The sequence below is a fragment of the Silene latifolia genome, unplaced genomic scaffold (assembly GCF_048544455.1).
Source record: "Silene latifolia isolate original U9 population unplaced genomic scaffold, ASM4854445v1 scaffold_119, whole genome shotgun sequence".
Lineage (NCBI taxonomy): Eukaryota > Viridiplantae > Streptophyta > Magnoliopsida > Caryophyllales > Caryophyllaceae > Silene > Silene latifolia.
This window is the reverse complement of record NW_027413127.1, coordinates 839,652-864,719: the sequence shown is the minus strand read 5'-3', so window position 1 is coordinate 864,719 and position 25,068 is coordinate 839,652. Positions and strand designations below refer to the sequence as shown.

General features: G+C 40.5%; 1 protein-coding gene across 1 annotated transcript; it reads left to right on the top strand.

The window, feature by feature from the left end:
* The first annotated feature begins 2,979 nt into the window (after positions 1 to 2,979).
* Positions 2,980 to 5,247, top strand: LOC141637582 (putative membrane protein At1g75140). The gene is made up of 2 exons (XM_074447085.1): positions 2,980 to 3,068; positions 3,242 to 5,247. Exon 2 carries the CDS (start codon positions 3,256 to 3,258, stop codon positions 5,137 to 5,139), a length of 1,884 nt encoding a protein of 627 aa, XP_074303186.1. The 5' UTR covers positions 2,980 to 3,068; positions 3,242 to 3,255; the 3' UTR covers positions 5,140 to 5,247.
* Positions 5,248 to 25,068: the final 19,821 nt, after the last annotated feature.

The following is a 25,068-nucleotide window of genomic DNA, read 5'->3' as shown; positions in this document are numbered from 1 at the left end:
ATATTACCAACTATCTTATTTATCTCAATCGCTTAGGTGTTGCTCTTTCACATACGCCTTTTACTCTTTCACATACTTTTTTTTCATAAAATTTCCATACTCTACCCTTTTCCTAAATCTAAACAAATTAGGTTTTTTATATACCATTCTCCTAAAATTAAAACCTAATCTTCTAAAACTTGAACAATGGATTACAATTCTTCAAATTCTTCGATCTCCCTTCACCGGTCTCCCTTTAATCTTATTGTGTTAGCTCTGATGACTTCTTTACTATTAGCTGTCGGGTCTTACTTTAGCAGGGACTACTAAGTAATTCCTGTGATCGTGCGTTTTTAAATGTTCACACTAAGATCTATGCTAGATTATACGAGTAAGTATATGCAGTAGCTTATATATCCCACTGATAATTACTCCCTCCATTCCTATCATTTGTTTATTCTTCGTGACGGGTATTTTAATCAAATGTAAACAAATGATTGAGACGGAAAAGTACAATGCAATTAACTAAAAACTATGATTATTCATACATTGGAATCATCTTGAGAGCCAAAACCCCGAGGATTAGAAGACTGAGAATCCGAACATCGAACCCGAAACCCAAACCCAGAAGAATAATGGTGGTGCTGACAATGTTTAATGGTGAAATTGCCAGAAAAATTCAATGGGGTAAACCACTGTCGAATTATAAATGACATCACAGTGAAAAGAGTGACTTGATGTACATTGGGAACTAGGAAGGCAAATACGACAGTTAGCTGTAAACCACTGTCGAATTTGAGTAAATAATAAAGATAATAATAATAATAATAATAATAATAATAATAATAATAATAATAATAATAATGGTGGCGGTGGTAGCCGGTGGTGGGCTGGGGAAGGAGGGTTGTGCGGTGGTAGCCGGACTCGGAATCGCAGGGGGATGGGAGGGGAGTACGACAGTCGCAGGGGAAGGGAGACCGGTGCGGGGGTGGTCGGCGAGGGCGGAGCGAGGATCGTGTCGGCCGGAGTGGCGGGGAGTGGGGAGTGCGGCCGGCGAGATGGTGGTTAATGGAGGTGTGTGGTGGTTAATGGAGATGGGTGAAGGGGATTAGGGAAGGGAGAGAAATAATTGATTGGGGAAAAGGATGAAGAAATGACAAGGGTAACCTTGTAAATTACGTATGTGAAAGAGTAAAAGGCGTATGTGAAAAAGCAATACCCTTAAATTTAGAGGAATGATAATGGTACTACTCTTTTTGTTAGTGCCACAATATTATAAGGTAAGTTTATGGGCATATAATTATTCACTGTCTCACAAAATTGAGTGATATTAGTAATTTTAGAATGATACTCCCTCCTATTCTAAATAACTCTCCCTATTTCCTTTTTCGTCTATTCACAATACTCTCCCTATTTCTTTATTTGGCAAACTTTTATACTTATTTTAATCACCCACTCCACAACAATACCCCACAATACTCATATTTTATCTTATTTTAATCACCTTACCCCACAACAATACTTATTTTAATCATCTTACCACACAACAATACTTATTTTAATCACACAATATCTTCCCTCTCTCCAATCTCCTACCCCACTATAATACTTTACCATATAATACTCCCCTCCCTTAATTCCCGTGCCCCATAAAAGGGGAGGGTTATTAAGAATAGGAGGGAGTATTATATATTCCCTAAATTTTTCTAATCTACTAAATCACGGGTGTTACCCCCTAGACTTTGTCAACAACCTTAAATATGAAAGGCTTCCTAAGGAAAAAAAAATGAAAACGTCGTCTTGAGTCAAAGGGAGTATAATTGAGTAAGACATGGCATTTTTCGGGTCCAATTTGATAAAAGGAATGTAAAGTAGGCTTAAATCTAACATAATGTTATACGAGGTTTATTAAGAAAGTTGTTATAGACCGTCATCAAAATATTACGTGTGGTTGACAATTTTTTTTTTCTTTTTTTCTTTTGAGTTTGTTATTGTAATTGTTTGAATTATCACCATTGATACACACATTTGTTTAATGTTGGTTAAAATTGTACGTACTACGGTATAATAGGAGTTTATTAATTGGCCAAATCCCCAAAATTTAGAATTGGGATTTTGGCCAAATCCCCAAAATTTGCTTAAAATCCAATTGGGGGCATAAATTGACTAATTAGTCTCATTACAGATAGTATATCCGTCTAAAGATATAGACGAGTTAAATATATCACCACTTTTGTAATAAGATAACCCACCATCCTCACTTGTTTTGTGTCTTACTCCCTCCTATTCCGAATAACTGTCCCATTTGCCATTTTCGTCTATTCACATAACTGTTCCTTTTGCCATATTTGAACATGTTTTTTGACTTTCCTGCCCTTGACTCTTTTCTTTATCGGTTTTTCTAACCTATGCCCACTAGGCATATGATAAGAAATCAAAAAAGGAAAGAACTAAATGTGTTTTTTGTAAATAGAAGTAAAAGTGATGAGATATTGCAATTTTCCAACAAAATAGTATTTAATTCTTTCCTTTTTTTATTTCTTATCCTATGCCTAGTGGACATAGGTTAGAAAAACCCTTTCTTTATTTACCACCCCAACCACCCCTAAACCATCATATTCAATATTTTTCATTATTTAACTCATATATTCTTACCCTTATACAATGCTTTTCATTATTTTAACTCCATTCCTTAATTTTCGTGCCATTGTCCAAATGTGACAGTTATTCGGAATAGGAGAGAGTATTATAAAAATCACAAAATCTCATTTGTGACGGCACGTATCCGTCACTTTGGAGTGACGGATACCATTTTCCCTCACAAATGACCCAAATAGAGGAGAGAGAAGCACATGGGTTTTGTGAGTGACATTATCCGTCACTTGCTTCGACCCGTCTTCAGCAAGACTAATTGTATAAAAATAGTGACATATTTAACCCGTCTACCACTCTAAACGGATAGTAACTAGTATAGTTGACTAAAGTGAGATTTTGTGTTGACCAAAATAAGTGTACCATTTACACAAATCAATCTCTGTGTGACTTGATATCCTCCTGAATCAAAATAGGCTCTCCTCTCTCCTCTTACGGTATCATCTCCTTCCTCCTTCAACCTTTGATTTTTTCACTGTTTCAATTTTCTTACATTATTTTCTTATTACCCTACTGTAGTTTTTGTTTGTTCTTATGTTCTATTGTTAGTAATACTATGTAGATAGATCTGTTGCATTTTTATTGAGATTTTTTCACTCTTCAATCGCAGTATGCTAATTAAAAATGGGCAGCTCTCTTATAAAAGGCAAGTTCTTTATTATAATTTCTGTCTTTTTCGCTATTTTTTTTGGTGGGTTTTTTGTAAACTCTGAGAATCAGCATCAGCATCAGCAGCAGCAGCTCCTAGATGTAATTGATTCAGTTCCTTTGTCTCAAATTGATAAGCTAGAACAATTAGTCAGGAATTTGAGTGTGCTGATTGATAGATTAGACTCCAAATTTGATGAATCATCAAAAAAATCCCATTGTTCAGCTACTGTGAAAGAAAAGGGGGGAAGATCTGAAGATGATGAGGAGGGTTTTAAAGGGGATAATAAGGGGAAAGAGAATCGGTTGTCGAAGAAGAAGGCGGGTTTTGTAACAAAGTACAGTCCATTTTGGTCTGAAAAGTTTCAGTTTATTTCAGCTGTTAGTTTGGATTCAATTGCTACTAGTGTTAATGTGTTGCCCTTTAGAGATTATGAGGGAATTAATAAGTATGTTGCGGTTGGGGATGATCGAGGTAGGGTTTATGTCTTCCTTAGGAATGGAGATGTTTTGGTTGAGTTTTACACTCTCTGTGAATCACCCATTACAGCTATGCTCTCGTATATGTCGACTTTTATGAATGAGAGTGTTTTAGTTACTGGACATAGGAATGGGGTTATTTTGGTTCATAGGGTTTGGGAGACTTCGATGGCCGAGGAATTAAGTTCCTCCCTCCATATGGAAAAGCTAGCGCCGTTGGATTCTAGGGAAATTGTGCCTACTGGGTCTCCCGTCTCTATTTTGGAAGTTCATCAGGTTGGAAGATCTAAATACATTTTGTCAGTTGACGAGGATGGTAAAATTAAGGTTCTTCGGGAGAATGGTACGTTATATGGGTTGGCTGTACCGACTAGTCGTCCGCTGGTTTTCTTAAAGCAGCGGCTTTTGTTTTTGATGGAAAGAGGTGCAGGATCTCTGGACTTGAGGACGATGAAGATTAGAGAGACTGGTTGTGAAGGATTAAATGATTCTGTTGTGAAAAACTATGTTTTTGATTCAACCGAGCGATCCAAGGCATACGGGTTCACATCGTCTGGAGATTTGATTCATGTATTATTACTCGGTGATGTGATGAACTTTAAATGCAGAGTTAGATCTAGGAATAAAGTCGACATGGATGAACCTCTTGCTTTTCAGGCAATTAAGGGTTACTTACTAATCATCGGCCAAGAGAAGATTTATGTTTACAATGTTTCGACTCAGCATTATATCAGATCGGGCGCTCCTCGCTTTACGTTTTCTGCTGGTATAGAGGATATAAAATCATCGTTTCTTCCGAGTCAGATGGAGGATGAAAACAAGAGGGAGGATGCAAATCATGCAATACCATTAATTGCTAGTGATCGCGAAAAGTTAGTCGTTCTTGGGCTTGGTGGAGGTTACATAGGCATGTACCGTTCAAAATTACCGATTCTCAAAGGAGAATCCAACACGATGTGGGTGACTAGCCCCGTCTTGTTTTTCATTCTTTTCCTCTTTGGCGCGTGGCAGTTCTTTGCGAAGAAAAAGGAAGCGCTTACATCTTGGGGTCCCGATGATCCTTTCAACTCCACCTCGTCGACAAGTGGAGATAGGTCATTTACTGATTCATCATCCAGAAATGGAGACATGATGGAGCTGAGGAACAATGGTCTGAGAGGCCCACCAAGAAGGTATACGTCTCCATCTCGATATCCCGTAGGAGGAGGAAGCAGCTTCTTCAATAAGCCAAATTCTGTGGATACCAGCTCAAGACCATCTTCAGTGGACCCTAATTATAGAGTGACCTCCGACCTAAAATTCAGGGCGTCTAATCTTGAATCCAGTGGTTTACGGAGAGAGATGTTTGTAAACAGTCAAGTCGCAGACGATGGCAATTGACTTGTAGAATAATCTTCCACTGTTAAATCGGACTGTAACTTGTCGCGAATGGATTTTGTTTAGTTTGTTATGTTCTTATAGTAACTGGTTGGCCTTTCTCAACTATAATTGCTGCTCTTCTATAGAATGCTAGAAGATCTTGAACGCGTGATCTCGGTTCTCTGCATGTTCCTTCAGTAATACTTCGGATATTTAGTGATTGCTTTCTGAGTTTTACTCGAGTCAAGCTAGATAAACTCCGAAGTTAATAGTGAAATTGTTTTTCAGCTTCATCAAACATAATTTGATAAAAAGTTTTTAAATACTTTTATACATGCCGATACAAACTAGTGCGAGTTTTAAGTTAGTGTTCTTGAAAATCCGTTACCTAAGAAATGACATATACGGAGTACAATTTTAAAGTATTTTGATAGATGATGAATAAACGGAAAATAATAATTCTAGATTTTATCTTAAAATTAAATAATGTTTTTCTATAATGTAGGATCGGGAGAAGTGGATACTTTATAATAGTGTTATATCTTGACTATAAATATATTGCTTTCTAGTAATTGAACAACAAAGTTGTAGTAGCACATTGGCAAATCTTCAGACTAAGAGATTCCAGGTTCGACTCCTGGCTACAACAATTGTTTTTTATAAGCTTGTGTTCAGATGGAGTTATTGTTGGGTAAATCAACGTACAGGAGATCTCGTAGTATCAAGGTTGCATATTTTTTTTTGAAGAAAAATGCCTAAGGGCATTACTCAATTAATAATCGATCAAACATGACAGCAGTGTTCGCAGAAGGTGGAAGACCATCCTCCCATACAACCTTTCCTACTACTCGTGGAACGCAATGAGCTAATTCATGAGCGACACAATTATTGACTCGACCTACATAAGACCAAATAACAGACTCAAAAGATAGACTAAAAGCAATAATATCCTCTAGTAATTGATGAAACATGCATCGTCCCAGCTTTTTATCTCGAATAGCTTCTATCACCGGCAAGCAGTCACTCTCAATCTCCACCTTGCGGAGTCCACGTACAGCTGCTTCTTCAAGGCCATCCAATATCGCGGTCGCTTCTGCAAACTGAACCTCCCAATTCTGGTCTCGGCTAGTCGACACACCCCACATCACTTCTCCATTTCCATCCCGACATACCACACCCGTACTTACTCCTTCACCCTCTTTCACACCCGCATCTACATTTATTTTGACAAAACCCACCTTCGCCGGTCTCCATCCCGTTCCATCCTCACCCTTAGACCCTCCCTGTTTGTTTCGTCTTTCCACTATTCTCTCACCCTCATTATCCCCAACACCTTCCAGAGCAACATCTTTCGCCCGTCTCACCACATCCTCCGGAGCCACCTCCGCATTGTCGAAGATTACCTTATTACGGTGTTCCCAAATCGCCCAACATCCTATCATTAACAATAACGCACCCTCCTCTCTGCACATAATCCTCCAACACCCCTCCACCCATTCTTTCACATCCCCCCCCATCACGTCGATCATCTCCCTCAGGCCCAAGCCGTCCCATACCCATTTAGCCACCCTGCAGTCACGAAATAAATGCAGACTCGACTCAACATTTAAATGACAAAAAGAGCAAAGAGAGTACTCACCTCCAACTCGGGCTGCAATGTTAGCTCTTGTTGCGAGTGCTTCACTACACAGTTGCCAGCAGAAGAGTTTCACACGGGGCCAAACCGAAAAGTTCCAGAGCCGATTCCACAACCATTTCCCTCTAGTCCAGTCCGACCCACTCGCCATGTCGCCCACATCACCAACCAGCATTTTATACGCGCTCCGGACCGTATACAACCCATCCTTTTCTAATCCCCAGTACCAAATGTCGGGAGGTCTATTCGAACTTATACGGATGTCCTGAACTCGCTGTACTTCGAACGGAAGGAGTAGCTGATACAGTTTGTCCCCATCCCATCCATTAGTATTCGGCACCATCAGCTCATTGCATATTTCGATATGAATGTAACATATACGATACTCGATAGTAGATAAGAAAATGCCGTGATACGTAACCATATTTAAACATGGAGATGCATATGATCCCAACACAAGTGAAATACAACTAGTTTTAATACCGAGAAATATCATTAGTTTTGAGCGGTCCAGTCCATGCTCAGGGCACGTGTTGTGCGTTAAGCAAGCGCATTTTAATTAGACCTGCCAAAAGCAACCTGATTCGAACAGGCTGACTCGAGACTTGGAATTGACCCGAACTAAATCACCCGAATGTAATGTGAAACCCGAGTTGACCCAACACCCGATCCAAAAACACCAAAACCGAAAATAACTGACAAAATATAACTCTAATTGAACCAAAAAGGCGTGATATGACTTTTTATCTCTTATTTACTGACCCGACCCTAAACAACCTAACCTGCTTAACTCGAAAAGGACCCGGCCTCCCAAACAACACGACCCGACCTGAATTACCCGAAATCAATGAGAGACCTGAACTGACCCGACTCGATTGACCCGTTTGCCAGGTCTAGGTACGAGCTCCCAAACGGCTCAAATTTAAGTGTATAATACACTGTTTTTGAGATATCAGAGTCCCGAAACAAAAATGTTTGTAAATCATACGGACGGTTCCTTCAATCAGATAAAGCAACCACATAAATTTTGAGAAGTAACAGAGGAAATTTAAGGGTGAAGGTCCGTGATAAACGAGTCTCGGACGAAATCAAGTATTCCGTAAAAATAGATGAATACTTCTTATTTAGGGTTGAAAATAGAATTCGAAACTCATGAAGCAACCCGCGACATGTGTTAGAAAAACTGGTAAGAAAAAAACATGACTTGGTACGACCTCCCAAACGATTCAAATTTAAGTATATAATACATGGTTTTCGAGATTTTAGGGTCAAGAACAAAAATCTTTGTAAATTATAGAGACGGTTCCTTGGTCAGATAAAGCAGCCACACAAATTTTGATAAGAAACATAGGACTTGAGTTTGTCGGTATGCGATATTTGAGTTTCGGACGAAAATCCGGTAGTCCTTAAAAATAGATGATAAATTGTTACTTAGGACTGGAATCGGCTAACTGATGAGGTGAGCTCAGATACGTGATGGAGAAATTGGGAGTAAAAGATACATGACCCGGTACGACTTCCCAAACGGCTCAAATTTAAGCGTATTATGTATCTTTACATGATTTACGGGATTTCGGGGTCCCGAGACAAAAACGTACGTAAGTCATGCGGATGGTTCCTCGGGTCAGATAAATCAACCACATAAATTTTGAGAAGAAACAAAGGACATTTGAGTGTGCTGTTACAACTAGTCTCAGAGGAAAATCGGGTACTTCTTCAAAATAGATGATAAGTTGTTATTTAGGACTGGAATCGAATACGGTAACTCATGAAGCGACCCGAGACACGTGGGGAATAATTTGGAGTAAAAGAAATATGACCCTTTACGACCACCCAAACGGCTCAAATTTAAGTGTATAATACAAAGTTTTTGGGATTTCGGGGTCCCGGGACAAAAACGTACGTAAATCATGCGGATAGTTTGCCGGGTTAGATAAATCAGCCACACAAATTAGGAGAAGAAAAAGAGGATATTTGAGTGAGCCGTAATGCGATAAACTAGTCTCGGAGGAAAATTGGGTACTCCTTAAAAATAAATGATAAGTTGTTATTTAGGGCTGGAATCGAATACAGTAACTGATGAAACGACCCCAGACACACGGTGGAAAAATGGGGAGTAAAAGAAACATGACCCGGTACGACCTCCCAAACGGCTCAAATTGATGTGTGTATAATACAGGTTATCGGGATTTCAGGGTCCCGTGACAAAAACTTAAGTAAATCATGCGGATGGTTCCTCGTGTCAATTAAATCAGCCGCACAAATTCTGATAAGAAACACAGGACATTTTAGTGTGTCGTTATGCGATAAACTAGTCTCGGAGGAAAATCGGGTACTCCTTAAAAATATATGATAAGTTGTTATTCGATAACTGATGAAGCGACCCCAGACACGTGGGGAGAAATTGGGAGCAAAAGAAATATGACCCTGTAAGACCTCCTAAATGGCTCAAATTTAAGTGTATAATACACGGTTTTGAGGATTTCGGGGTCCCGGGACAAAAACATACGTAAATCATACGGATGGTTTCTCGGGTCAGATAAATCTGCCACACAAATTTTGAGTAGAAACAAAAACATTTGAGTGTGCCGTTATGCGATAAACTAGTCTCGGACGAAGCTCGGCTACTCCTTAAAAGTAGATGATAAATTGTTGTTTAGGGCTGGAATCAAACACGGTAACTAAAGAAGCGACTTCAGACACGTGGTGGAGAATTTACGAGTAAAATAAAACATGTCATGGTACGACCTCCCAAATGGCACAAATTTAAGTGTATAATACACGGTTTTTGGGATTTCGGGGACCCATGATAGAAACGTACGTAAATCATGCGGATGGTTCCTCGTGTCAGATAAAAAAGGCACACAAATTTTGAGAACAAACAGAGGAACTTTGCGTGTGCCGGTATGCGTTAAACTAGTCTGGGACGAAACTCGGGTAGTCCTTAAAAATAGATGATAACTTGTTATTTAGGACAGGAATCGAATACGATAACTGATGAAGCGATCTTACGTATGTGGTTGAGAAATTAGGAATAAAAGAAACATGACGTGGCACGACCTCTAAAAAGGCTCAAATTTAAGCTTGTATAAGACACGTTTTTCGGGATTTTTGGGTCCCGAGACAAAAACATACGCAAATAATGGGGATGGTTTCTCGGGTCAGATAAATCAGCCACACAAATTTTGAGAAGAAATAGAGGACATTTGTTTGTCCCGGTATAAGATAAACTAGTCTGGGACGAAACTTGGGTACTCCTTAAAAATAGATGATAAGTTGTTATTTAGGGCTGGAATCAAACACGGTACTTGACGAAGCGACTTCAGACACGTGCGGGAGAACTTGGGAGTAAAAGAAAACATGATCTGAGACGACCTCCCAAACGACTCAAATTCAAGTGATAATACACGGTTTCGAGATTTCGGAGTCCCGGGACAAAAAGGTACGTAAATCATGCGGATGGTCCCTCGGGTCATAGATATAAGCCACACAAATTTTGAGAAGAAACAGAAGACTGTTGAGTGTGCCATTATGCGATAAACTAGTCTCGGAGGAAAATCGGATACTCCTTAAAAATAGATGATAAGTTGTTATTTAAGACTCGAATCAAACACGGTAACTAACGAAGCGACCCCAGAAACGTGGTGGAGAAATTAGGAGTAAAAGAAAACGTGACCTGGTACGTCCTCCCAAACAGCTCAAATTTAAGTGTATAATACACGGTTTTCGGGGTCCCGGGACAAAAACGTGTGTAAATCGGGTACTCCGAAAACAAGCCACACAAGTTTTGAGAAGAAATAGAGGACATTTGCGTGTGCCGGTATGCGATAAACTAGCCTGGGACGAAACTCGGGTAGCCTTTAAAAATGGATGATTACTTGTTATTTAGGGCTGGAATCGAATACGGTAGCTGATGAAGCGATCTCAGCCATGTGGTTGGGAAATTAGGAATTAAAGAAACATGACCCGGTAAGACTTCCGAAGCGGCTCCAATTTAAGTGTGTATAAGACACGTTTTTCGGGATTTCAGGGTCCCGGGACAAAAACTTACGTAAATAATGGGGATGGTTCCTCGGGTAAGATAAATCAGCCACAAAAACATTGAGAAGAAATAGAGGCCATTTGTGTGTGCCGGTATGCGATAATCTAGTCTCGGACGAAAATCGGGTACTCATAAAAAATAGATGATAAGATGTTTAGGGCTGGAATCAAATACGGTAACTGAAACGACCCCAACAACGTAGTGGAGAAACTGGGAGTAAAACAAACATGACCCGGTACGACCTTCCAAATGGCTCAATATTTAGTGTATAATTCACGGTTTTAAAGATTTCAGGGTCCCGGGACAAAAATGTACGTAAATCATGCAAATCGGGTACTCCTTAACAATAGATTGTTCCTGGATCAGATATAGAAGCCACACAAATTTTGACAAGAAATAGAGGACATTTGAGTGTGTCGATATACGAAAAACTAGTCTCGGATGAAAATCGGGTACTCCTTAACAATAGATGATAAGTTGTTATATAGGGCTGGAATCAAATGCGTCCTGATGAACCGACCCAAGACACGTGATGGAGAAATTTGGAGTAAAAGAAATATGAATTGAAATGACCTCCCAAACGACTCAAATTTAAATATGGAATACATGGTTTTTGTGATTTTCGGATCCCGTTACAAAGTTACGTAAATCATGAGATTGGTTCCTCGTGTCAGATAAATCAGCGACACAAATTTTGAGAAGAAAGCGATAAATAGTCTCGGACAAAAATCAAGTACTCCTTAAAAATAGATAATAAGTTGTTATTTAGGGCTAGAATCGAACGCGGTAACTGACGAAGCGAACCCAGACACGTGATGGAGAGATTGGGTATAAAAGAAAACATGACCTGGTACGACCTCCCAAATGGCTCAAATTTATGTGTATAATACACAATTTTCAGGATTTCGGGGTGCCAGGATAAAACGTACGTAAATCATGCGTATGATTCCTCGGGTCAGATAAATCAGACACACAAATTTTAAAAAGAAACAAAAGACATTTAATTGTGTCGTTATGCGATAAACTAGTCTCGGAGAAAAATCGGGTACTCCTTAAAAATAGATGATAAATTGTTATTTAAACCTTGAATCGAATACGGTAACTGATGAAGCGATCCCAGACATGTGGTGGAGAAATGGGGAGTAAAAGAAACATGATCCGGTACGACCTCCCAAAAGGCTCAAATTTATGTGTATAATACACAGTTTTTGGAATTTTAGGGTCCCGTGACAAAAATTTACGTAAATCATGCGGATGGTTCCTCGTGTCAGATAAATCAGCCACACAAATTCTAAGAAGAAACAGAGGATATTTGAGTGTGCCGGTATGCGATAAACTAGTCTCGGACGAAAATCGAGTACTCCTTAAAAGTAGGTAATATGTTGTTATTTAGGGGTGGAATCGAACACGGTAACTGAGGAAGCGACCCCAAAAACGTGATGGAGAAATTGGGTATAAAAGAAAACATGACCCGGTACGATCTCCTAAACGGCTAAAATTTAAGTGTATAATACACGGTTTTCGGGTCCCCGGGACAAAACGTACGTAAATCTTGCGTATGGTTTCTCGGTTCAGATAAATCAGCCACAAATTTTATAAAGATACAGAAGATATTTGAGCGTGCCGTTATGCGATAAACTAGTCTCGGAGGAAAATCGGGTACTCCTTCAAAATAAATGATAAGTTGTTATTTAGGGCTGGAATCGAATACGGTAACTGATGAAGCGAGCCCAGACATGTGGTGGAGAAATGGGGAGTTAAAGAAACATTACCCGGTACGACCTCCCAAACGGCTCAAATTTAAGTGTATAATACACAGTTTTTGGGATTTCAAGGTCCCGTGACAAAAACTTACGTAAATCATGTGGATGGTTCCTCGTATCAGATAAATCAGCCACACAAATTCCAAGAAGAAACGGAGGATATTTGAGTGTGCCGGTATGCGATAAACTAGTCTCGGACGAAAATCGAGTACTCCTTAAAAAAAGATAATAAGTTGTTATTTAGGGCTGGAATCGAACACGGTAACTGACGAAGCGACCCCAGACACGTAATGGAGAAATTGGATATAAAAGAAAACATGACCCGGTACGATCTCCCAAACTGCTATAAGTTAAGTGTATAATACACGGTTCTCGGGATTTCGGGGTCCCGGGACAAAAACGTACGTAAATCATGCGGAAGGTTCCTCGGGTCAGAGAAATCACCCACACAAATTAAAAGAAAAAACAGAAGACATTTGAGTGTGCCGTTATCGATAAACTAGTGTCGGAGGTAAATCAGGTACTCATTAAAAATAGATGACCCGGTACGACCTCCTAAATGACTCAAATTTAATTGTATAATGGTCAGTTTTTGGAATTTCATGGTCCCGTGGCAAAAAATTACGTAAATAATGCGGATGGTTCCTCGTGTCAGATAAAAAAGGCACACAAATTTTGATATCAAACAGAGGATATTTGCGTGTGCCAGTATGCGATAAACTAGTCTGGGACGAAACTCGGGTTGTCCTTAAAAATAGATGATAACTTGTAGCTGATGAAGCGATCTTAGGCATGTGGTTGAGAAATTAGGAATAAAAGAAACATGACCCGGTACGACTTCCAAAAAGATTCAAAATTAAGTGTGTATAAGACACATTTTTTGGGATTTCAGGGTCTTGGGACAAAAACATACGTAAATAATGGGGATGGTTCCTCGAGTCGAAAAATCAGCCACACAAATTTTGAGAAGAAATAGAGGACATTTGTGCGTGCCGGTATGAAATAAATTAGTCTGGGACGAAACTCGGATACTCCTTAAAAAAAGATGATAAGTTGTTATTTAGGGCTGGAATCGAAAACGGTAACTGACGAAGCGAATTTAGACACGCGCGGGAGAATTGGGAGTAAAAGAAAACATGACCTGTGACGACCTCCTAAACGACTCATATCTAAGTGTATAATAGACGTTTTTCGAGATTTCAGGCTCCCGAGACAAAAACGTACGTAAGTCATGCGGATGGTTCCTCTTGTCATAGAAATCAGACACACAAATTTTGAAAAGAAACAGAGGACATTTAAGTGTGTTGTTATGCGATAAACTAGTCTCGGAGGAGAATCGGGTACTCCTTAAAATTAGATGATAAGTTGTTATTTAGGGCTGGAATCGAACCCGGTAACTGATGAAGCGACCCCAAACACTTGGTTGAGAAATTGGGAGTAAAAGAAAATGTGATCTGGTACGAACTCCCAAACGGCTCAAATTTAAGTGTATTATAAACGGTTTTCGGGATTTCGGGGTCCCGGGATAAAAACGTACATAAATCATGCAGATGGTTCCTCGGGTCAGATAAATAAGCCATACAAATTTTGAGAATAAACAAAGGAAATTTAAGTGTGCCGTTATGCGAAAAACTAGTATTGGCGGAAAATCGAGTACTCATTCAAAATAAATGAAAAGTTGTTATTTAGGGCTGGAATCGAATACGGTAACTGATGAAGCGATCCGAGACATGTGGTAGAAACAGAGTCCGTTACGACCTCCTAAACGGTTTTCGGGATTACAGAGTCCCGGAACAAAATCCTTCGGAAATCACACATAAGGTTCCTCGGATCAGATAAGGTGACCTCACAAAATTTAAAATGTATCGGAGGACATTTAGGGGTGCCGGTATGCGATAAACCAGCATTCGTCGAACCTCGGATAATCGTGAAAAATGGATTAATACTCGTTATTTGGGACTGAAATCGAATAGGTCAACTCTTGAAATGAACTCGGACAGAAATCGAGAAAAATAGAAACAGGGTCCGGTACGACCTCCCAAACGGTTCAAATTTAAGTGTAAAATACACGGTTTTCGGGATTACAGGGTCCCGGAACAAAATCTTCCAGAAATCGCACAGAAGGTTGCGCGGATCAGATAAGGTGACCTTACAAAATTTGAAGAGTAATTGAGTATATTTGAGGGTGCCGGTATGCGATAAACCAGCATTCGTCGAACCTCGGATAATCATGAAAAATGGATTAATACTCGTTATTTGGGACTGAAATCGAATAGGTCGACTTTTGAAATGAACTCGGACACGTGGTAGAAAAATCGGGTAAAATAGAAACAGAGTCCGGTACGACCTCCCAAACGGTTCAAATTGAAGTGTATAATTTACGGTTTTCGGGACCCGGAATAAAATCCTCCGTAAATAACACAAAAGGTTCCTCGGATCAGATAAAGCGGCCACACCAAATTTGAGGTGTAACGAAGGACATTTGCGGGTGCCGAGATGCGATAAACCAGCATTCGTCGAACCTCAAATACTCGTGAAAAGTGGATTAATACTCGTTATTTGGTACTGAAATCGAATAGGTAAACTCTTGAAATGAACTTGGACACGTGGTAGAAAAATTGGGAAAAATAGCAACAGGGTCCGGTACGACCTCACAAACAGTTCAAATTGAAGTGTATAATTCACGGTTTTCGAGATTATAGGGTCCCGGAACAAAATCCTCAAAAAATCACATAGAAGGGTCCTCAGGTCAGATAAGGTGACCTCGGAAAATTTGAACAGTAACGGAGGACGTTTGGGGGTGCCGGTATGCGATAAACTAGCATTCGTCGAACCTCGGATAATCGTGAAAAATGGATAATACTCGTTATTTGGGACTGAAATTGAAGAGGTCAACTCTTGAAATGAACTCAGACACATGGTAGAAAAATTGGGAAAAATAGAAACAGGGTCCGGTACGACCTCACAAACAGTTCAAATTGAAGTGTATACAATTCACGGTTTTCGGGATTATAGGGTCCCAGAACAAAATCCTCAAAAAATCACATAGAAGGGTCCTCAGATCAGATAAGGTGACCTCGGAAAATTTGAACAGTAACGGAGGACGTTTGGGGGTGCCGGTATGCGATAAACTAGCATTCGTCGAACCTCGGATAATCGTGAAAAATGGATAATACTCGTTATTTGGGACTAAAATCGAAGAGGTCAACTCTTGAAATGAACTCAGACACGTGGTAGAAAAATCGGGAAAAATAGAAACATGGTCCGGTACGACCTCCCAAATGGTTCAAATTGAAGTGTATAATACACGGTTTTCGGGATTACAGGGCCCCAGAACAAAATCCTCTGGAAATCACAAATAAAGTTCCTCCGATAATATAAGGCGACCTCACAAAATTTGAAGAGTAACGGAGGACATTTGGGAGTGCCGGTATGCAATAGACCAGCATTCGTCGAACCTCGGATAATCGTGAAAAATGGATTAATACTCTTTATTTGGGACTGAAATCGAATAGGTCAACTCTTGAAATGAACTCGAACAAGTGGTATAAAAATGAGAAAAATAGAAATAGGGTTCGGTAGGACCTCCCAAACGGTTGAAATTAAAGTGTAATACACGGTTTTCGGAATTACAGGGTTCCGGAACAAAATCCTCCGGAAATCACACAGAAGGTTCCTCGGATCAGATAAGGCGACCTCACAAAATTTGAAGAGTAACGGAAGACATTTGGGGTGCCGGTATGCGAAAAACCAGCATTCGTCGAACCTCGGATACTCGTGAAAAATGGATTAATATTCGTTATTTGGGACTGAAATCGAATAGGTCAACTCTTGAAATGAAATCGGACAGGTGGTAGAAAAATTGGGAAAAATAGAAACAGGGTCCGGAACGACCTCACAAACGGTTCAAATTGAAGTGTATAATTTACGGTTTTCGGGATTAAAGGGTCCCGGAACAAAATCCTCCGGAAATCACACAAAAGATTCATCGGATCATATAAAGCGGCCACACCAAATTTGAGGAGTAACGGAGGACATTTGGGGGTGACGGTATGCGACAAACCAGCATGAGTCGAACCTCAAATACTCGTGAAAAATAGATTAATTCTCATTCTTTGTGACTGAAATCGAATAGGTCAACTCTTGAAATGAACTCGGACACGTGGTAGAAAAATCTGAAAAAATAGAAAACAGGGTGTGGTACAACCTCCAAACGGTTCAAATTGAAGTTTATAATACACGATTTTCGGGATTTTAGGGTACCAGAACAAAATCTTCCAGAAATCACACAGAAGTTTCCTCAGATCAGATAAAGCGGCCACACCAAACTAGAGGAGTAACAGAGGACATTTGGGGGTGCTAGTATGCGATAAACCAACATTCGTCGAAGTTCAAATACTCTTGATAAATGGATTAATACTCGTTATTTGGGACTGAAATCAAATAGGTCAACATTTGAAATGAACTCGGACATGTGGTAGAAAAATAGGCAAAAATAGAAACAGGGACCGGTACAACCTCTCGAACGGTTCAAATTTAAGTGTAAAATACACGGTTTTCGGGATTACAGGGTCCCTGAACAAAATCTTCCAGAAATCGCACAGAAGGTTGCTCGGATCAGATAAGGTGACCTTACAAAATTTGAAGAGTAATTGAGGATATTTGAGGGTGCCGGTATGCGATAAACCAGCATTCGTCGAAACTCGGATAATCATGAAAAATGGATTAATACTCGTTATTTGGGACTGAAATCGAATAGGTCGACTTTTGAAATGAACTCGGACACGTGGTAGAAAAATCGGGTAAAATAGAAACAGAGTCCGGTACGACTTCCCAAACGGTTCAAATTGAAGTGTATAATTTACGGTTTTCGGGATTACAGGGTCCCGGAATAAAATCCTCCGGAAATAACACAAAAGGTTCCTCGGATAAGATAAAGCAGCCACACCAAATTTGAGCTGTAACGGAGGACATTTGGGGGTGCCGGTATGCGATAAACCAGCATTCGTCGAACCTCAAATACTCGTGAAAAGTGGATTAATACTCGTTATTTGGTACTGAAATCGAATAGGTAAACTCTTGAAATAAACTCGGACACGTGGTAGAAAAATTTGGAAAAATAGAAACAGGGTCCGGTACGACCTCACAAACAGTTCAAATTGAAGTGTATAATTCACGGTTTTCAGGATTATAGGGTCCCGGAACAAAATCCTCAAAAAATCACATAGAAGGGTCCTCAGATCAGATAAGGTGACCTCGGAAATTTTGAACCGTAACGGAGGACGTTTGGGGGTGCCGGTATGCGATAAACTAGCATTCGTCGAACCTCGGATAATCGTGAAAAATGTATAATACTCGTTATTTGGGACTGAAATCGAAGAGGTCAACTCTTGAAATGAACTCGGACACGTGGTAGAAAAATTGGGAAAAATAGAAACAAGGTCCGGTACGCCTCACAAACGGTTCAAATTGAAGTGTATAATTCACGGTTTTCGGGATTATAGGGTCCCAGAACAAAATCCTCAAAAAATCACATAGAAGGGTCCTCAGATCAGATAAGGTGACCTCGGAAAATTTGAACAGTAACAGAGGACGTTTGGGGGTGCCGGTATGCGATAAACTAGCATTCGTCGAACCTCGGATAATCGTGAAAAATGGATAATACTCGTTATTTGGGACTGAAATCGAAGAGGTCAACTCTTGAAATGAACTCTGACACGTGGTAGAAAAATAGGGAAAAATAGAAACATGGTCCGGTACGACCTCCCAAACGGTTCAAATTGAAGTGTATAATACAAGGTTTTCGGGATTACAGGGTCCCGAAACAAAATCCTCTGGAAATCACAAATAAGGTTCCTCCGATAATATAAGGCGACCTCATAAAATTTGAAGAGTAACGGAGGACATTTGGGAGTGCCGGTATGCAATATACCAGCATTCGTCGAACCTCGGATAATCGTGAAAAATGGATTAATACTCTTTATTTGGGACTGAAATCAAATAGGTCAACTCTTGAAATGAACTCGAACAAGTGGTATAAAAATGAGAAAAATAGAAACAGGGTTCGGTACGAACTCCCAAACGGTTGAAATTAAAGTGTAATACACGGTTTTCGGGATTACAGGGTCCCGGAACAAAATCCTCCGGAAATCACACAGAAGGATACTCGTGAAAAATGGATTAATATTCGTTATTTGGGACTGAAATCGAATAGGTCAACTCTTGAAATGAAATCGGACAGGTGGTAGAAAAATTGGGAAAAATAGAAACAGGGTCCGAACGACCTCACAAACGTTCAAATTGAAGTGTATAATTAACGGTTTTGGGATTACGGGTCCCGAACAAAATCCTCCGGAAATCACACAAAAGGCTCATCGGATCATATAAAGCGGCCACACCAAATTTGAGGAGTAACGGAGGACATTTGGGGTGCCGGTATGCGACAAACCAAAGATGAGTCGAACCTCAAATACTCGTGAAAAATAGATTAATTCTCATTCTTTGTGTTTGAAATCGAATAGGTCAACTCTTGAAATGAACTCGGACACGTGGTAGAAAAATCTAAAAAAATAGAAGACAGGGTGTGGTACAACCTCCAAACGGTTCAAATTGAAGTTTATAATACACGATTTTCGGGATTTTAGGGTACCAGAACAAAATCTTCCAGAAATCACACAGAAGTTTCCTCAGATCAGATAAAGCGGCCACACAGAACTTGAGGAGTAACAGAGGACATTTGGGGGTGCTAGTATGCGATAAACCAAAATTCGTCGAAGCTCAAATACTCTTGATAAATGGATTAATACTCGTTATTTGGGACTGAAATCAAATAGGTCAACATTTGAAATGAACTCGGACACGTGGTAGAAAAATCGGCAAAAAAAGAAACAGGGTCCGAGACGACCTCTCAAACGGTTCAAATTGAAGTGTATACTACACGGTTTTCGGGATTACAGGGTCCCGAAACAAAATCCTCTGGAAATCACAAATAAGGTTCCTCCGATAATATAAGGCGACCTCATAAAATTTGAAGAGTAACGGAGGACATTTGGGAGTGCCGGTATGCAATATACCAGCATTCGTCGAACCTCGGATACTCGTGAAAAATGGATTAATACTCTTTATTTGGGACTGAAATCAAATAGGTCAACTCTTGAAATGAACTCGAACAAGTGGTATAAAAATGAGAAAAATAGAAACAGGGTTCGGTACGAACTCCCAAACGGTTGAAATTAAAGTGTAATACACGGTTTTCGGGATTACAGGGTCCCGGAACAAAATCCTCCGGAAATCACACAGAAGGATACTCGTGAAAAATGGATTAATATTCGTTATTTGGGACTGAAATCGAATAGGTCAACTCTTGAAATGAAATCGGACAGGTGGTAGAAAAATTGGGAAAAATAGAAACAGGGTCCGGAACGACCTCACAAACGGTTCAAATTGAAGTGTATAATTAACGGTTTTCGGGATTACAGGGTCCCGGAACAAAATCCTCCGGAAATCACACAAAAGGCTCATCGGATCATATAAAGTGGCCACACCAAATTTGAGGAGTAACGGAGGACATTTGGGGGTGCCGGTATGCGACAAACCAGCATGAGTCGAACCTCAAATACTCGTGAAAAATAGATTAATTCTCATTCTTTGTGTTTGAAATCGAATAGGTCAACTCTTGAAATGAACTCGGACACGTGGTAGAAAAATCTAAAAAAATAGAAGACAGGGTGTGGTACAACCTCCAAACGGTTCAAATTGAAGTTTATAATACACGATTTTCGGGATTTTAGGGTACCAGAACAAAATCTTCCAGAAATCACACAGAAGTTTCCTCAGATCAGATAAAGCGGCCACACAGAACTTGAGGAGTAACAGAGGACATTTGGGGGTGCTAGTATGCGATAAACCAAAATTCGTCGAAGCTCAAATACTCTTGATAAATGGATTAATACTCGTTATTTGGGACTGAAATCAAATAGGTCAACATTTGAAATGAACTCGGACACGTGGTAGAAAAATCGGCAAAAAAAGAAACAGGGTCCGAGACGACCTCTCAAACGGTTCAAATTGAAGTGTATACTACACGGTTTTCGGGATTACAGGTTCCCGGAACAAAATCCTTCGGAAATCACACAGAACTCAGATCAGATAAAGCGCCCTAACCAAATTTGAGGAGTAACGGAGGACATTTGGGAAGGCCGACATGCGATAAACCAGCATTCATCGAACCTCAAATACTCGTGAAAAATGGATTAATACTCGTTATTTCGGACTGAAATCGAATAGGTTAACTCTTGAAATGAACTCGGACACGTGGTAGAAAAATTGGGGAAAATAGAAACAGGGTCCTGTACGACCTCACAAACGGTTCAAATTGAAGTGTATAATTCACGGTTTTCGGGATTACAGGGTCCCGGAACAAAATCCTCAATGAATTACACAAAAGGGTCCTCGGGTCAGATAAGGTGACCTCGGAAAATTTGAAGAGTAACGTAGGACATTTGGAGGTGCCGGTATGCGATAAACTAGAGTTCGTCGAACTTCGGATAATCGTGAAAAATGGATAATACTCGTTATCCATTTTTCACGATTATCCGAGGTTCGACGAAAGCTGGTTTATGGCAAACCGGCACCCCCAAATGTCTTCCGTTGCTACTCAAATTTTGCGTGGCCGCTTAATCTGACCCGAGGAACTTTCTATGTGATTTCTGGAGAATTTTGTTCCGGGACTCTGGAATCCCGAAAAACCGTGTATTATACACTTCAGATTGAGCCGTTCGGGAGGTCGTACCAGACCCAATTTCCTTTTCTCCTGGCTTTTAAATCACGCGTCCGAGGTCATTTCAGGAGTTAACCTATTCGTTCCAGCCTCAAATAACGAACATTAAACGACCATTATTCCATTTTTTACGATTATCCGAGGTTCGACGAATGCTGGTTTATGGCATACCGGCACCCCCAAATATCTTCCGTTGCTACTCAAATTTTGCGTGGCCGCTTTATCTGACCCGAGGAACTTTCTTTGTGATTTCCGGAAAATTTTGTTCCGGGACCCTGGAATTCCGAAAAACCGTGTATTATACACTTCAATTTGAGCCGTTCGGGAGGTCGTACCAGACCCACTTTCCTTTTCTCCCGGTTTTTCAATCACGCGTCCGAGGTCATTTCAGAAGTTAACCTGTTCGTTTCAGCCTCAAATAACGAGCATTATACAAGGATTACTCCATTTTTCACGATTATCCAAGGTTCGACGAATGCTGGTTTAAGGCATACCGGCACTCACAAATGTCTTCCGTTACTACTCAAATTTTGCGTGGTCGCTTTATCTGAACCGAGGAACTTTCTAGGTGTTTTCCGGAGAATTTTGTTCCAGGATCGTGGAATCCCGAAAAACCGTGTATTATACACTTCAATTTGAGCCGTTCGGGAGGTCGTACCGGACCTTGTTTCTTTTTCTCCTTGTTTTTAAATCACGCATCCGAGGTCATTTCAGGAGTTAACCTATTCGATTCAGCCTCAAATAACGAGCATTAATACATTTTTCACGATTATCCGAGGTTCGACGAATGCTGGTTTATGGCATACTGGCATCCCCAAATGTCTTCCCTTGCTACTCAAATTTTGCGTAGCCGCTTTATCGGACCCGAGAAACTTTCTATGTGATTTTCGGAGAATTTTGTTCTGGGACCCTGAAATCCCGAAAAACCGTGTATTATACACTTCAATTTGAGTCGTTCGGGGGGTCGTACCGGACCACGTTTGTTTTTCTCCCGGTTTCTAAATCACGAGTATGAGGTCATTGCAGGAGTTAACATATTCGATTCAGCCTCAAATAATGAGCATTAATCCATTTTTCACGATTATCCGAGGTTCGACGAATACTGGTTTATGGCAGACCGGCAGCCCAAATGTCTTCCGTTGCTACTCAAATTTTGCGTGGCCGCTTTATATAACACGAGGAACTTTCTTTGTGATTTCCGGAAAATTTTGTTCCGGGACCCTGGAATTCCGAAAAACCGTGTATTATACACTTCAATTTGAGCCGTTCGGGAGGTTGTACCAGACCCACTTTCCTTTTCTCCCGGTTTTTCAATCACGCGTCCGAGGTCATTTCAGGAGTTAACCTATTCGTTTCAGCCTCAAATAACGAGCAATAAACGAGCATTACTCCATTTTTCACGATTATCCGAGGTTCGACGAATGCTGGTTTATGGCATACCGGCACTCACAAATGTCTTCCGTTACTACTCAAATTTTGCGTGGTCGCTTTATCTGAACCGAGGAACTTTCTAGGTGTTTTCCGGAGAATTTTGTTCCAGGATCATGGAATCCCGAAAAACCGTGTATTATACACTTCAATTTGAGCCGTTCGGGAGGTCGTACCGGACCTTGTTTCTTTTTCTCCCTGTTTTTAAATCACGCATCCGAGGTCATTTCAGGAGTTAACCTATTCGATTCAGCCTCAAATAACGAGCATTAAACGGGCATTAATACTTTTTCACGATTATCCGAGGTTCGGCGAATGCTGGTTTATGGCATACCGGCACCCCCAAATATCTTCCGTTGCTACTCAAATTTTGCTTGGCCGCTTTATCTGACCAGAGGAACTTACTTTTGGATTTCCGGAAAATTTTGTTCCGGGACCCTGGAATCCCGAAAAACCGTGTATTATATACTTCAATTTGAGCCGTTCGGGAGGTCGTGCCGGACCCTGTTTCTTTTTCTTCCTGTTTTTCAATCACGCGTCCGAGGTCGTTTCAGGAGTAAACCTATTCGATTCATTCTCAAGTAACGAGCATTAAACTAGCAATAATACATTTTTCACGATTATCCGAGGTTCGGCGAATGCTGGTTTAAGGCATACCGGCACCCCCAAATGTCTTCCGTTGCTACTCAAATTTTGCGTGGCCGGTTTATCTGGCCAGAGAAACTTTCTATGTGATTCTGAAGAATTTGGTTCCGGGACCCCGGAATCCCGAAAAACCGTGTATTATACACTTCAATTTGAGCCGTTCGGGAGGTCGTGCCGGACCCTGTTTCTCTTTCTCCCTGTTTTTCAATCATGCGTCCGAGGTCATTTCAGGAGTTAACCTATTCGTTCCAGCCTCAAATAACGAGCATTAAACGACCATTATTCCATTTTTTACGATTATCCGAGGTTCGACGAATGCTGGTTTATGGCATACCGGCACCCCCAAATGTCTTCCGTTGCTACTCAAATTTTGTTGGCCGCTTTATCTGACACGAGGAACTTTCTTGGTGATTTCCGGAAAATTTTGTTCCGGGACACTGGAATTCCGAAAAACCGTGTATTATACACTTCAATTTGAGCCGTTCGGGAGGTTGTACCAGACCCACTTTCCTTTTCTCCCGGTTTTTCAATCACGCGTCCGAGGTCATTTCATAAGTTAACCTATTCGTTTCAGCCTCAAATAACGAGCATTAAACGAGCATTACTCCATTTTTCACGATTATCTGAGGTTCGACGAATGCTGGTTTATGGCATACCGGCACTCACAAATGTCTTCCGTTACTACTCAAATTTTGCGTGGTCGCTTTATCTGAACCGAGGAACTTTCTAGGTGTTTTCCGGAGAATTTTGTTCCAGGATCATGGAATCCCGAAACACCGTGTATTATACACTTCAATTTGAGCCGTTCGGGAGGTCGTACCGGACCCAGTTTATTTTTCTCCCGGTTTTTCAATCACCCATCCGAGGTCATTTCAGGAGTTAACCTATTCGATTCAGCCTCAAATAACGAGCATTAAACGAGCATTAATACATTTTTCACGATTATCCCGAGGTTCGACGAATGCTGATTTATGGCATACTGGCATCCCCAAATGTCTTCCGTTGCTACTCAAATTTTGCGTGGCCGCTTTATCTGACCCAAGAAACTTTCCATGTGATTTTCGTAGAATTTTTTTCTGGGACCCTAAAATCCCGAAAAACCGTGTATTATACAATTCAATTTGAGTCGTTCGGGAGGTCGTACCGGACCACGTTTCTTTTTCTCCCGGTTTCTAAATCACGAGTATGAGGTTATTGCAGGAGTTAACCTATTCGATTCAGCCTCAAATAATGAGCATTAATCCATTTTTCACGATTATCCGAGGTTCGACGAATGATGGTTTATGGTAGACCGGCACCCCAAATGTCTTCCGTTGCTACTCAAATTTTGCGTGGCCGCTTTATCTGATTCGAGGAACTTTCTTTATGATTTCCGGAAAATTTTGTTCCGGGACCCTGGAATCCCGAAAAACCGTGTATTATACACTTCAATTTGAGCCGTTCGGGAGGTCGTGCCGGACCCTGTTTCTTTTTCTCTCTGTTTTTCAATCACGCGTCCGAGGTCATTTCAGGAGTTAACCTATTCGATTCATTCTCAAGTAACGAGCATTAAACGAGCCTTAATACATTTTTCACGATTATCCGAGGTTCGACGAATGCTGGTTTATGGCATACCGGCACCCCCAAATGTCTTCCGTTGCTACTCAAATTTTGCGTG